The sequence below is a fragment of the Micromys minutus genome, assembly GCF_963924665.1.
Source record: "Micromys minutus genome assembly, chromosome: 12".
NCBI classification, from domain to species: domain Eukaryota; kingdom Metazoa; phylum Chordata; class Mammalia; order Rodentia; family Muridae; genus Micromys; species Micromys minutus.
In genome coordinates, this window is record NC_137981.1 from 25661713 (window position 1) to 25675829 (window position 14117).

Sequence of the window (14117 nt, forward strand, 5' to 3'; positions counted from 1 at the left end):
CATCTTTGGTATTCAAGTGAGACATCTGTAATTACACTGTTGACACCATCCAAAGCACCAAAGTTAGAGTAGTGCAGGTGAACCTTGTCCTGCTTGCAGCACATTGGGAATTTCTCCTTCTCCTTCTTTGCAAAGCATTTGCTTTTCCCCCCAGTTGTCAGAACATTCACATAGGAAGTGAAGTTTCATCTAGCTTGTTTACTTTGTTTTCCCCTAGTTAGAGAAACCATGAATTTGGATATGTCCACAACGATCCTCATTAAACATGCCGTGCCAGGGTCCTCATGTTCTTCGCTCTCAAAACGTTTGAGGGTAAGTTGCACAGTCATCTCAGTGAAGAGCTATATGCATACATGAGTACATTCTGTTTTTATATTGTTATGCACATTTTATAATTTTCTCAGAAAGATGACAAATGGGAAAACTTTAAGCAATAAAGGGAAACATTTTGTTCATTTTTCTTGTTAACATTTAAATAATAATGAAATACTAGTTGAACTAATGTTAGCTTGTGCCCAAAATTTAGAAAATCCTAATACAAAGATAAGAATTAATAGAGAAGGAAAGAGAATTTGACTATGTTTGACAATTAAATCAAAAAAGGTCAAGCTGATGGGTCTACAGAGAAGTGGTGTACATTGGATTTCTCATAACCATAAAATGTTGAAGACAGCTAGAAGAAACATGACCAAAATCAACTTGTCCAGCTCTTCCTGGGGAGCACTGACTGGAACCCCAGCAACAGTGCAGGGAGTAGCTTTAAGGATTAACCAATGGTGGTATGTGAAATTGAACAACTGCATGACAGAAGAATCAGTCAGCAGGGTGAAGAGACATTGTTTAGAATGGGAGAAAATCTTTACTTATACTTCAGGAAAGGACTTAATATCTAAAATATGTAAAATTTGCAAAAATTCAACCCCCAAACCTAAAAATTGCCAGTTCATAGGCCAATGAATGGAACAGACAGTCTCAAAAGAATAAATACAAATGGCCATGATACTTTAAGAAGTGTTCAGTGTCCTTAGCCAGCAGGGAAACAAAAATTATTTTGGGATTTTGTTTCACCCCAGTCAATGGGTGCCACCAAGAAAATAAATGGCAGAAAATGCTGGGGAGGATATGGGAGTGTAAACCTGTGCAGACTCCGTAGAAACCCATGTGATGGGGTCTCAGACTGCTGAAATTAGAACTTCCACATGACTCAGAAATACAGAGCATTCCTGGAAAAATGGGGACAAAGCTTAGCTAATAGAGTGATTGCCTAGCGTTCATAAAGCCCTGGGTTCAATGCTAGTATTACACAAACCCAGTACTCTGTAGGTGGAGAAAGGAGGACCAGAAGGTTAGGCATCCTTTGCTACAGAGCCAAGTTTAAGGCCAGCCTGGCTGTATGAACTCTCATATTTCACCAGAGACAGGTGCACTTCCATGTCTATTGCTGCTTTTTTATTTTAACAGTGCAAAGAAATCAGTTTCAATGTCCCAAGATTCATTTGTATGCATATTTGCTGAGAATTAAATTGAAGGCAATCCTGTGCTATAGTCTAGCTTAGGTTAGATTTCCACTGGTAGATGTGTGGTGATAAAAATTTGTTATATACACACTATAGAATTTTATTCAGCTGTAAACAAAAGTGAAAATATGAAATTTATAAGGAAATGAGCAGCTCTGAGGAGGTGACCCAGCTCAGATAACACCTCTGTCCGCTCTCATGTGCAGATCCTAGTTTCTAGTAGTTTTCTGTAGGTCTCTGTGCAGGTGCGGGGAGTGCCAGAAAACTGGAGAGGGGCCTGTGGGAAAGAAGAGGAATGGTCAGGGCAATAAACACATGTGACATGAAGGTGGACAGGTGACTAGGGGCAGACGAGCCTGCTGGAGATGGGAGGGGGTGGGCTTTGTGGGTCAGAGTAAAGCACAAATGTCAGAGAAACTCGTTACTCTGTGTGCTACTTAAAAACGAACGCAAGTTATGAGTGAAACTAATTTGTTTTTCTCGTTCCCACTGTTGTGAATTTGTCCTTTTTGGTGGTAGTTAAGTGCATAAAATATATTTGATGATGGAAATATAAACTTCAGTGTGAAGCTCCACAGCTTCTATTCCAAATAGCGACTCTAACTGTCTAGAAGTTCATTGAGCTGAATATACTTTGGGTCTGTTTAATTTCTATGTATGTTTTTTTTTAAAAATTTGCAGTGTTTTTATAAATAATTAAAGTTTAAAATTTAAAACTAAGATTGAAACATTGTTTTGTGTGGCAATTAAAAACATATGTTTAGGGTTTAGCATATATAGATTAAGGCAGTAAAAAATTTCAATTTTATCATTGCTACTGTGTAAAAATATAATAGGAGCAAAAAACTTGGAGGAAATACAGCTTGTCGGGCATGTCAGCAAGTCTGTGTGAGTGCGGTTCCCTAGATTGAAAGCCATAGAAAGCCAATACTAATAATTACTGTGTGTTACCTCACAATACTGTGAGGTAGGAAATAATGTTATGCTCAGTTAACAAATCTCACTTGACAGATAATGAAGCTTAATATTCTTCTGAATGTAAGAGACATGTACAGGTGCACTAATAGAATGAACCCGTTGTGCTGTCACCTGGCTTTATTTACACTTGCTAGTGTCAGAGTAGAGGGGTTTGAATTCGTACCTCCTGTCTTATTCCAAAATGGATGCTTTCGGTTCTGATCCCCTCTTTACATTGTTGTCCACAGATGTTATTGAGTAATCTTATAATTGCTTGATATTTGGGGGAATAAATATAAAAATCCTTCATAACTGCAATGTTACTTGTAATTGTGAGGTTATTTATGGGGTAGAGAAAGTAGTTTCTTTTAATAACATGGAGTTTGTAAGAAGCACTTTTTTTTTTTTAGTTGTGTGGGCAAAGACAAAACCTGCTGATATAGTTCATCCTGTTTCATAAATCTTTGACCCTCTCACCAGACTCTGACCATTCTAAAGATAAAGACGGTGATGTATTAGTCTTTTTGACGGGTGGCCTTCTGCAGATTGAGAAACCGTGTAATGATTAACTGTGGTAACTGATATGTACTTGCTGGTTTTACCTGGTATCTTAGTGAGCTTTAACCCTCTGAGTGCAACCAAAATATAGCCTAGAATCACTGAAACTCACCATTTATCCATGACTATTTATATGTAAGTTTTCTATGATCAATATCTTACTACTACCTACCAGTCTTCACCACTGTCCACCCCACTCACATACTCATCATCCCTATAACTTAGACTTAGTAGCAGCACCCTTTGGTATAATTCTAAAAGTTGTATTATTTGGTGGTGGTGGTGTATGTGTGTGTGTGTGTGTGTGTGTGTGTGTGTGTGTGTGTGTGTGTGTGTGTGTAGATAAAGTGCATGCCTTGGTATGTGGAGGTTGGAGGAACCTCAAAAGTAGGTTCTTTCCTTCCATTGTGAGTTCCAGAGATTGAATTCAGGCCTTCATTAGGCTTGCTTAGTAAGTACCTGCTAAGTACTTAGTACTTACTTAGTATCTCCTGAGTCATCTAAGCGGCCCTGTTATGATTAATCAGTTTTATATAGTCAAGGCCATTTTCTAGCTAATTCCTAAAGGGTGGAAATTCCACACAGGCTATTTGTTGAGATAAATAAATGAATACATCGTTATAGGTAAGTACCATGTGTTTTACATACTTTGGATTCATTTCTGAATCTGGGGGCTATCTCTGAAGTGTTAAGACTGATTGTGTTACTCAGTGTAAGTACCAACATCTACCCCCTCGTAGAAGGGAGGGGACATCTTTGAATTTGTATCTTTGAATTTTCTGTGATAGTATCAGTCTAGAAATGCTATGAATATGAATAGGTCTAACATTGAAGAAGGGTTACAAACTTGCAAAGCATAATTGGTTATATCATTGGATATGTGGGAATGAAATGATTCAGTTTTGTATAGTTGTGTAAAATAACATGGCAGCCCAAGAAATGCAGAATGGAAAAATAAAAACCATATCAGTGGAGAAGCTGGTTGGGAAAGAGCAGTGTTCTGAAACTAAGGAACAGAGTGTCTCTTTATGAGAGTACTGTGAGTACCCATTTGGCAATTTGGACTTTGTTATTGTCTTAATAGAGATAGAAGTGAGTATCAGATTTCAAGATACTGAGAAAATGCTAAGTGAAGACACAGAACAGGGGAATGTTTTACATTCTTTCTGTAGCTCTTGGAGACATGCATGTACATCTTACAGCCAGCATGGCCCTTAGGTAAGCCAACTAGGACAGCTTTCTGGGTCCTGTGTTGGTTTGGGGAATGGGGATGATTCTGGGCTTCACTTTTCCCCTAGACATTCAACGTTGTAACTAATCATATTCCTAAGAGCTTCTAAAAGATGCGGGTGATAGGCAGTTCAGTGCTCACTATGCTGACTTACACATCTCCTTTCTGTTGACGTCCTGCTTTTTAATTCTGCAGGATTTCTTATCTCTCTTTGATGATCATCACTTTATCTTCCCCATTATAATATAAATGCAGTAATTTCTCTTACTATTGTTGATTTTCCATTGCTAGCATAATGCCTGACAAAGTTATTTTGATTATTAAATAAATTAATACATATCTGTCTTTTAAACCCCAAGGTAATTTTATTTTGGTGATCTCACAGAATTGAAAATGTAGAATGTTTGAGGAAGGGGTTGATAAACAGTTGCAAATGGCAGTAAAGTGAGGATTGAAAACTGACCTTTGATAGTTCTATTGGAAGGTTCTCCATATTGAAAGCATCGTAGCTAAATTGTTGTAATAGACAAATTTAAGCAGGCTGAAGAAAGAGGACAAAGAAGCAACATAAAACTTTGTTTTTTCCTTTCACAGATTCTAGGCTAACGGGAACCCAAGGTCCATGAGGAGAGCTTGTTATCAATGGTTACTTTTATGCCTTGACTTGCTATGTAAGTATTTTCTCTCCCTCTTGATAGCATTTTGAAGGTTTTTGCAGTGCTATTTGGAGCCTCCTTGTGGTGAATCTAATAATGACGTATAAATTAGAAAAACTTGATACACCAGTTATTGCGTATGTAGATTATTTTTATGAGGGTTAAATGAAGGCAGGCTTTGTGGTTGTGATAAGAATGTTTAATTCTTTGGTTTTCAATGAGTTATAATGTGATGCCTTAAAATTGCTATAACTTTGTTTTTATAGTAATTTACTGTTATACATTTTAGCTGTTTTAAAACTTGTTAGTATATTAATACTTTTCTTAAACACATTTTAAAATGTGTGTGTGTGTGTGTACCAGAACGTTTGGGACTCCCAGGAGGACTCTGTGGAGGTAGCGTTAGCATGTGGTGAACCTGCTGATATCGTCAGTGCTGGGAACCAGGTTTGGTTCCCCTGAAAGAGCTGCACTGTTAACCACGGAGCCATCTCTCCAGGCCCTTAGTTGATAAACTTAATAGCTGCTATCACTGTTCTCACCTTTCATATTAAATATCAGCAATAGGACTGTTGTTCTGAAGACTGTGAAAGAAATGCCTGAATGACCAAGTTAAAAAAAAATTCACTTTATGAAAATAATACATAATCAGATATCATAAAAATTGAACATAGAAGTATTTAAAACAGCCATGTATAATCTGGATCCTTCATGATCCTTTGGAGATAGATCCTAACTTTGTAGCCTCAGGGTGGCCTTAAACTTGTAAGCCCTGCTGCTTTTGCTTCCAAAATACTGGAAATGTAAATGTGTGCTAGTACCTAGTCCTGATCCTTGATGCTTTTCTGTGTAGGCTTTTAACTATAAATATTTCTGAACATTTTAACAAATATCCCTGTAACCATATCCAGTTCTTAAAAATGCAACTTCATCAATATAGTTGTTGCCTTAGGAGTATCCTTACCACAGTCCCATGACTGCTTGCCAAGGTCAGCTTCAACCTTCATTGTTTTATTTTGTGTGTTTGTGTGTATGTGTATGAATACACACATGTGCCTGTGTGTGTGTAAGTCAGAGGACAATGTTGTTCTTAGGTAGCTATCCGTCTTATTTTTCAAAAAAGATATTTCTTGCCAAGCATGTGTGGATGGGGAGGGGAGTGCCTGTGTGGGGCCAGAGGATGACTTTGCAGTCATTTCTCTCCTTTTACCTCCACATGCTGTTTCATGTATTAGTAACTTGTCTGTTGCTGTGGATAAAACACTGTGACTAAGGCAGCTTATAAAAGGAAGAATGTATTTGTCTTATGGTCTATGGAGGTATGGCCTCAGAAAGCTGAGGGACCACATCTTAAACTGCAGATACAAAGCAGTTCAGAGCCGGAAATGGCTATAAACTCTCAAAGCAAGCTTTGATTTCCCCAAATAGCCACAGACTGGGGACCAGGAGCTCAAAACTGAGCTTTTGGGGGGGCATTCCTCATTCAGACTACTATCACACATGGGTTAAAGGGTCAAACGGGATGCTGACTGCTGCCGAGGCCTCTCCAGCCCCAGGATTCAACTCGGGGCCTCCTACTTGCATGGCAGTTATTGAGCAGCTCCCAAGCCCCTTGCTTTTCAATTTCTAGCACATGTTAAAGCTCCATATATTTATACCCTTAAAAATAGTTTGTGTGTTTGTTTGTTTTGTTTTTTGAGACAGGGCTTCTCTGTGTAACCTTGTCTGTCCTGGATCCTGGAACTCACTTTGTAGACCAGGCTGGCCTTGAACTCAAAGATCTGCCTGTCTCTGCCTCCTGAGTGCTGGGATTAAAGGCATGTGCCACCACTGCCTGGCTAATGATATATATTGTTGTTGCTTTGGTTCTTTTTTTTGTTTTGTTTTTATTTTTGTGTTTTTATATAGCCCTGGCTCTCCTGGAATTCACTATGTAGACTATGCTAGCTAGTCTCTAATTCACAGAAATCCACCTGGCTCTGCCTCCTAGGTGCTGGGATTAAAGGTTTATAGATTCTTACTATTAAATTTTTCACTAAGATTTATGTGTCTAGAAGATGCATCTATATTAACATGGATCTCCTCTTTATATGTTTTTGCTGCAAATCCACTGCTTTCTTTGTGGGCTGTTATTTTCTCTAGTGTATGTTTAGAAAGTTGGCTGTCACCACTCCTGCTATCCTCTACCTTAGTGTACTACCAGTTGTTTCTCAGAGGGGAGGCTTCACATGAATGCTGGGACTCCAGGGATAAACCAGGCATGGTGGAGGCCTGAACAGAAGGAATGTCATGGGCTTGAGGCCAGCCTAGACAGTGACTTCCGGGACAACTTGGCCTGCAGGCAAGGACCCTGTCTTAAAATCAGTCAGACCATGAGATACCCAGACTCATAGGATTTTCTTATTCCTCATTCATTCATTCATTCATTCATTCATTCATTCATTTCCTCCCCGCTCCTTTCTTCCTTCCTTCCTTCCTTCCTTCCCTTCCTTCCTTCCTTCCTTCCTTCCTTCCTTTCTTTCTTTCTTTCTTTCTTTCTTTCTTTCTTTCTTTCTTTCTCTTCCTTGTGGCACTTGAGATCAAACTCAAAAGAGTTGTTCATGTAGGCAATTGTTCCTCCTCTAATTTATAACTCTAGTTTTTTGTTATTTCCAACATGCACAAAGTAGGTTAATGCAGTTGTCGTGTGTCATTATCTTGCTCAACCGTAATTAGCACACAGCTTGACTGAGATCTGGTACTTGAGTGAAGAAGAGAGTCGTGCACGGAACTATTAGATTTCACGTGGCTGGAGTTAGCACCTTTTTCTTGTAAGCAAGAGGACATGGGTTCAGATCTGCAGCCACTCACATAAAAGCTGCATATGGCCTGTGGGTAGGTAACCCTAGTGTTGTTAGAGCAGAGACAGGTGGATTCTGAGAGCTTACTGGCCAGCCAGCTTATTAACCTGAGCAGAAAACTAGAGATTCAGTGAGAGACACTGTCTGAAAGAAAAAAATATGGGGAGAGCAGTAGAGGATACTTAGTGTCTTTCTCCTCTGGCTTCTTCATGTGTTTCTACACACACACACACACACACACACACACACACACACACACACACACACACACACACGGAGTGTGAAAGTTCTAGATCTCATGGAGTTGTATTGGTAAATGTGAAAGAAATCAGCAATATAATCATTTGTTGTATGTGAGGGGTCAGTAGATTTAGAGGGAAGAGATATAATGGTTATTTTAAAAGAAATTATGTGTGCAGGATTGCTATGGCCCATTTTGGAATTAATGGTAATGAATTTAAAACAAGACCACTTTTCAGATAGTCTTACTCCTCCGCCCCCCTACCCTAGTCCAGTTTGTCGTCAGAGTAAGTAATGACTCAATCTGTTTGATTCTTTACCAATTAATAGGATTGATTTACTTACACCAGGGGCCATAGTTAATGGAGAAAAGGTTTAAATGATGAGTTTCTTTTTATGTGTTTATATATTATATGAACAACTCTTTGAGTTAGACCTTGAGTGCCACAGGAAAAAGAAAGGAAGGACGGAGAGAGGAAACAAGAGAGGGGAAGAAATGCATGAATGAATGAGTAAATGAGGCAGGGAGGAATAAAAAAAGAAAAATCATATTATAGAAAAGATAAAGCTGGGCATGGTAGTATGTGCTTGTAAACCCAGCATTTGGGAGGTGGAAGGAAAAACTAGAAATTCTAGGACATCTTAGATGTGTAGTTAGCTTAGGGTCAGCCTGGACTACATAGGCCCTGTCTCATATGATACCCCCCAATAAAGAAAAAAGTGAAAAGTATAGAAACAATAATTTTCAGTTACTATACTAAATCACTTGTACATTTTAAAGAGAGCCTCACTTAAACAAAACCCATATATTTTCCCTTAATTTGAGCCTTGTATATTGGTTTTGACATTGAGTTCAGAGGAGGACTGAGAATCTATGGAGTGAAAGTGATGGATATTTAAAGGTAATATAATACAATATTAAATAACGCCTACCCTTTAAAACCAAATTATTATTTAAATGGGGCAGAATTTAACAGCATAAGAAATGAACATTCTAAAAATGTACTTGTTTGATGCTTACTTTGTTTCTCTGAGTATTTTAAAATTAAAATTAAATTTTAATTCAAAATTATTATTATTGTGTGTGTGTGTGTGTGTGTGTGTGTGTGTGTGTTTGTGTGTGTAGAGGTCAGAGGACAACTTTGAGAGTCACGTCACTTCCCTCCCTATATCCTGGTTTCAAGGGACTGAACTCAGGGTGTCAGAATTTCATAGTAAGCGCTATTGCCCACTGAGCCACCTTGCTGTCCCTTTGATCAGCCTTTAACTGAAGACTTTCTTGATTTTCTTATAGTTTCTTATTTATTAATTTTATAATTGAATAGCATACCCAAATAACCAATCTGCATGTTTGTGATCAATAGTTTGTTTTTAACAGATATAAGAATATACTAAAAGTAATTTTGAAATTTTATTTTTATCAGAAATTATGAGTCAAGGATCTCAAGTTCACATTTTTTGGGGTGCTCCATTTGCTCCAATGGAAATGACAGTATCACAGGGAACAACTTCCTTAGTGTCCACTGCCAACACCTGGGAAAAAGTCAGACTCTTTTATAAACAGCATTCTTTGTATCTGAAGACTGGAAATCAGGAGTTTAAAAATCTGGAAGATTGTCAAGTTCCTCAAGGCATTGGCCCTCCTGCCCTTCTTAATGACCACCTTTTAACGACGTCTGAGAGTAGGACTGCTCAGGAGGAAGAGGACTTTAAACATACTTCTGAAACACAGAGTGTAAAGTCCCAGATTAACCTGAGTGGTAAGACAACTGTACAAATATGTGGGCTTAAGGACGGGGTTCAGCATTCATCTCAAGAAGAAAAATATCAAAAGCTTCAATGTGAAAATAAGAAAATTATAGATGAGCAATCTAAAAATCAGTCAGATGCCTGTGTTCAGAACTTTCAAAGAGAATTGTTTCACTTAGATCCTAAGTGTGCATCCAACCTGGATCTGGGCTGTATCACTGAACAGAATACAGGGCCAGAGGCTGTGAAAGCAGAGCCGGAGCCAACAACACATCATGAAACACAAAGTCAGGAGAGCTTTTCCTCTGACACACAGTGTGAACCACCATCTCAGGGAGCAGTTGGGCAGGTCTCAGACCAGAGACTATCTCCTGACACTGAATTTCTTTGGGTGATGACTGCCAGCCAGCGTGCCTTTCTAGCTCAAGGGAATGACAAAGGTCAAGACTGGATAAACAAGAGTGCTATAAACATGGAGGCAGGACCCACAGGGAGTCAGGGAGCCAGAGTAACTGAGGGGGATTTTGGTAAGCCTGGTGGAGATTTTGAAAGAGGATCTGAAAGTGAGCAAAGCCAAGCATATTCCCTGGAACTTTTTAGCCCTGTTTGTCCTGAATCAGAAAGCAGTCACATTCGCATAAACCCTAGAAAAAATCTTGAAGAAAATATAAGCTCTCAAGAACTTTGTAGAAATGAAGAAAACCTGTCACCAAATGAGGTACACATTGAGTTGTGTAGCTCAGGAATGCTGTGTTCCCAACTAAGCAGCTTCCACCAAAGTACAGCTAAAAGGAGCCATGGCTCTAAAGACAATTCCCATCATCCTAAAGCTGTTTCTCAAGTCCATCAAGTGTCCAAGAAGCCAAGGATGGACTCTAATACAAGAGAGGCAGCCAAAGCAGTGCCTCAGAAGACCATGTCTGAATTTAAGGACAGTAAAAAAATAACATTAATAAAAAATTGTAATTCTAAAAGTCGGAAGTATAACTGCTTAGTCATGGTGCTAACTCCATGTCATGTAAAGGAAATAAATGTAAAATCTGGACCAAATTCTGGTTCTAAAGTGCCATTAGCAACGATTGTAGTAGTTGATCAGTCAGAAATTAAGAAGAGGGTTGTTCTGTGGAGGACTGCAGCGTTTTGGGCACTTACAGTGTTTCTTGGCGATATAATTTTACTTACAGGTAAGGCCATCAAGGTATAGTGGTTGTCTTTTATAAAGCTGTGTTTTCTGTTATTGTTTCCTTTGCCACTTGTCTTCCCTGGGTGTGACTGACCCCTTGTAGCATATGTGTTGATCTCCTACTGCTTCCTCAGGCTTTAGTTTCCCTCTTGTTCTGTGCTGCCTTCCCATTCATCTTCTCCTCTAAGAAGCCTGCCCTGGTTGGTTGTAGTAATCACCCATCATGTGTCAGTTGGAGTGCTATCACTGGGCTCCTCTCTGCTGTCTGACGAACTCTCTCACTTTACTAGCAGTGTTATTAGGAGAGGTCAACAGCTCTGCTACTCCACCCCAGTAGCGCTATGCACGTTAAACTATTCTTGAAGGAACAGACACAGATGTTGATGTTTAGTTTGTTTTGTGACAGTCTCGTGTAGCCCAGGCTGGCCTTTAATATGCTGTTTTATTCAGCTGAGGATGGCCTTTCAGTCTTGTTCTTCTTGACTGTTTGCCAAATGCTGGTACTACAGGCGTGCGCTATCACACACTGCTTGATGGTGTTATTTTTTTTGTGGGTGTGGTGTGCTTGTAAGTTTGTAAGCTTGGAGTTTTCTTGATAGCTTATATTGATGCAGGACCACTTGACCTCCGATCTCCAGTTCTGTCAGTGTAAATAGACAGCTTGGTCAGAGATCCTGTGCCTCTGCCTCTCATTCTGCGATTGCAGGCGGCTGCCATGTGGCTTAGCGTTTACTTGTGGTGATACAAACTCCATCCTCTTGGTTTCATGGAGAGTGCTTTTATTCACTGAGCCATCTCTTCAGCCTTTGACTTCACTTTTAATACTAAGATTATATTAATTGTGTGTGCCACCATCGCCTGGCTCTATATCCCTATTATATAGTTATAATCATAAAGAAGATACAATTCTTACCCTCCATTTTCACCTAACACAAGAATTTTTTTTTTTTGTATGTGTTTTGAAACAGGATTCTAGTATGTAGCCTAGCTTGGGAGGAAATCGGTTCTGCTTCAGCCTCTTTTTGCTGTGATTTATATGCAGTCCCACCATACAGGAATAAAAGCTTTAATATTTTGTTACATGTTCTTAGTTAATTTGAAGTCAATACAGTAGCATGGCATGGTGGCTCAGGCCTGTAATCCCAGCACTTAAGATGCAGGGACAAGAGGCTCCAGAGTTCAAAGCCAGCATCAGCTATAAAGAAGTTTGAGGCTAGCTTAGTTACAGACCTGTCTCAAACAAACAAAATACAGAATAAAAACAATTCAGAGTTAGTAAAGCTAGAAGAAGTTAGTTAATCTTACTAATCTAGCTAAGAAAGTATATGATGGAACGAGGCTCTGTTAGCCTCAGCTGAGAAAATGAAAATTGCAGTGTGTTTAATACAATACCAAATTGTTTGCAGGGAGATGAGATCGTTAATTAATGTGTCCTAGCATGCTTGCTTTGGATTTTAGGAATAATCTTTAATGGAATGTAAATACAAGATTAAAACAAACAGGCTTAACCTGGCACCTCTTATATGCTGTTCTATTATTGTTGGAGTGTTAGTTTATCTGACCCAGTACTTACAGAATACCTCTTTGCTTGTGATATGGCTTCCCAACTATAGATCTATTTGCAAGGTGAGAACATACTGTAAATACTGTTTTTTTGACAAATAATACCTCACTGTAAATAAAGACAAAAGTTCTGATCTTCTTGTTATATTAACCCATTTAATGTGAACTTATTTCCCAGAGTTAAGACACATTTTTGGAGTATCAAAGAAGTTAGCTTTTCCCAACAGTAAAGAGGTGAGTGGACCTGTGCTGTGGTCACTTTTAGTAAGTCCATTTTACCTCAAGATGATTCACTGTGATTGAAACAAAACAAGTAACCCTCCCCCCACATCAAAATCCCCAGACCGACCAACCGACCAACCGACCGACCAACCAACCAACCAACCAACCAACCAACCAACCAACCAACCAAAACAAACAACAAGAAAAGAACGTGTCTAGTTTGTTTGTGATTGTCTCAGGTCTTTTCTAGGTGTATAGAAACAGTCCTGCTACCTCTCTGGTTTTTCCTAACATCCCTACATAACTAGGTAACATCAAGTGACTGCTGGAATGTATTTACCCATTTTTCTATTATAGGACAATTAGATTACTTTTATGAGTTTTAAAAGGTATCTTTGTTGTTGTTGTATTATTTCTTTAAAAACATATTGAACTCTGTGTGTAGTGGTGCATGCCTTTAATCTCAGCATTCAAGAGACAGAAGCAGGTGGATCTCTGTGAATTTGAGGCCATCTTGGTCTACAGAGAGTTCCAGGACAGCCAGAGCTAGGTAGTGACACTCTGTCTCAAAAACAAAACAAAATAAATACTGCCCCCCTTATAAACAAAAACCCCAAACCAGACAAACAAAGAAAAGAAAATGTCTAGTTTATTGTTTTCTTTTTGTGGAACAAATGGGAAATTTGTGAGAAAAGAAAGCTATATTTTTATGTTGTCTTAAGTAGTGAATTATAGAAATTTATGAATGACATCCATTTTTAATTGATAGCATTCAACTGTGCAAATAGAGATCTCAGAATTGAACATTTCTGTGTAAGAGGTAAGTTTTAGAACATGTTCTGTGTAGAGCATGATAGACTTAGCAACAGAAGGTGTCAGAGGTTTGAATTGTCTGAGTGTCAACTGCTAGAGTTAAAAAGAAGAGTCCTAGTATTGAGATAGAAGGAACAAATTCTCAGTAGTGTTCATGTATTTTTCTAGGCTTGACTATGTTCACATGCTGTAGTTCCACCCAAGAATTTCTTCATATTCATGATTTTAATGGTATTGGGGTTTGATTTATTCTGGATAGAAAAGGGGAATGCCTCAGTATTTCACTAATGCTGGTGTTCTGCCATTTTGGTGTGATATCATTCCTACTGTTGCATGCTGGGAAAAAGTAGTGGGGTTTGGGATGGGAAAGGCAAGGTCATCTGAAAGCAATGTGAATGTTGCTTCCTCTCCTTCCCTTAGACAAGGTGACTCCTGGCTTGCTCTTGCCTCAGAAGGTAAAAGGCTAGGTTCAGAAATTAAATTTGCTGTTTTATCATTTTGAGCAATTGTGTAGATCTTTCTGCATAACAGAACTTTAGTTGCCTGGTGTAAAAGATGTACACATAATATTTTGCTATAATTGACTAC

General features: G+C 38.7%; 1 protein-coding gene across 1 annotated transcript in view; it reads left to right on the top strand.

Moving 5' to 3' along the window:
* The first annotated feature begins 286 nt into the window (after nucleotides 1-286).
* The window catches only part of SHLD2 (shieldin complex subunit 2), a 33560-nt gene continuing 19729 nt past the window's right edge, over nucleotides 287-14117 (top strand). The window contains exons 1-3 of the mRNA XM_080925976.1: nucleotides 287-312; nucleotides 4858-4934; nucleotides 9424-10932. Of these exons, the coding sequence (XP_080782102.1) occupies nucleotides 9429-10932 (1504 nt within the window). The 5' untranslated portion in view covers nucleotides 287-312; nucleotides 4858-4934; nucleotides 9424-9428. The remainder of the gene's footprint in view (nucleotides 313-4857; nucleotides 4935-9423; nucleotides 10933-14117) is intronic.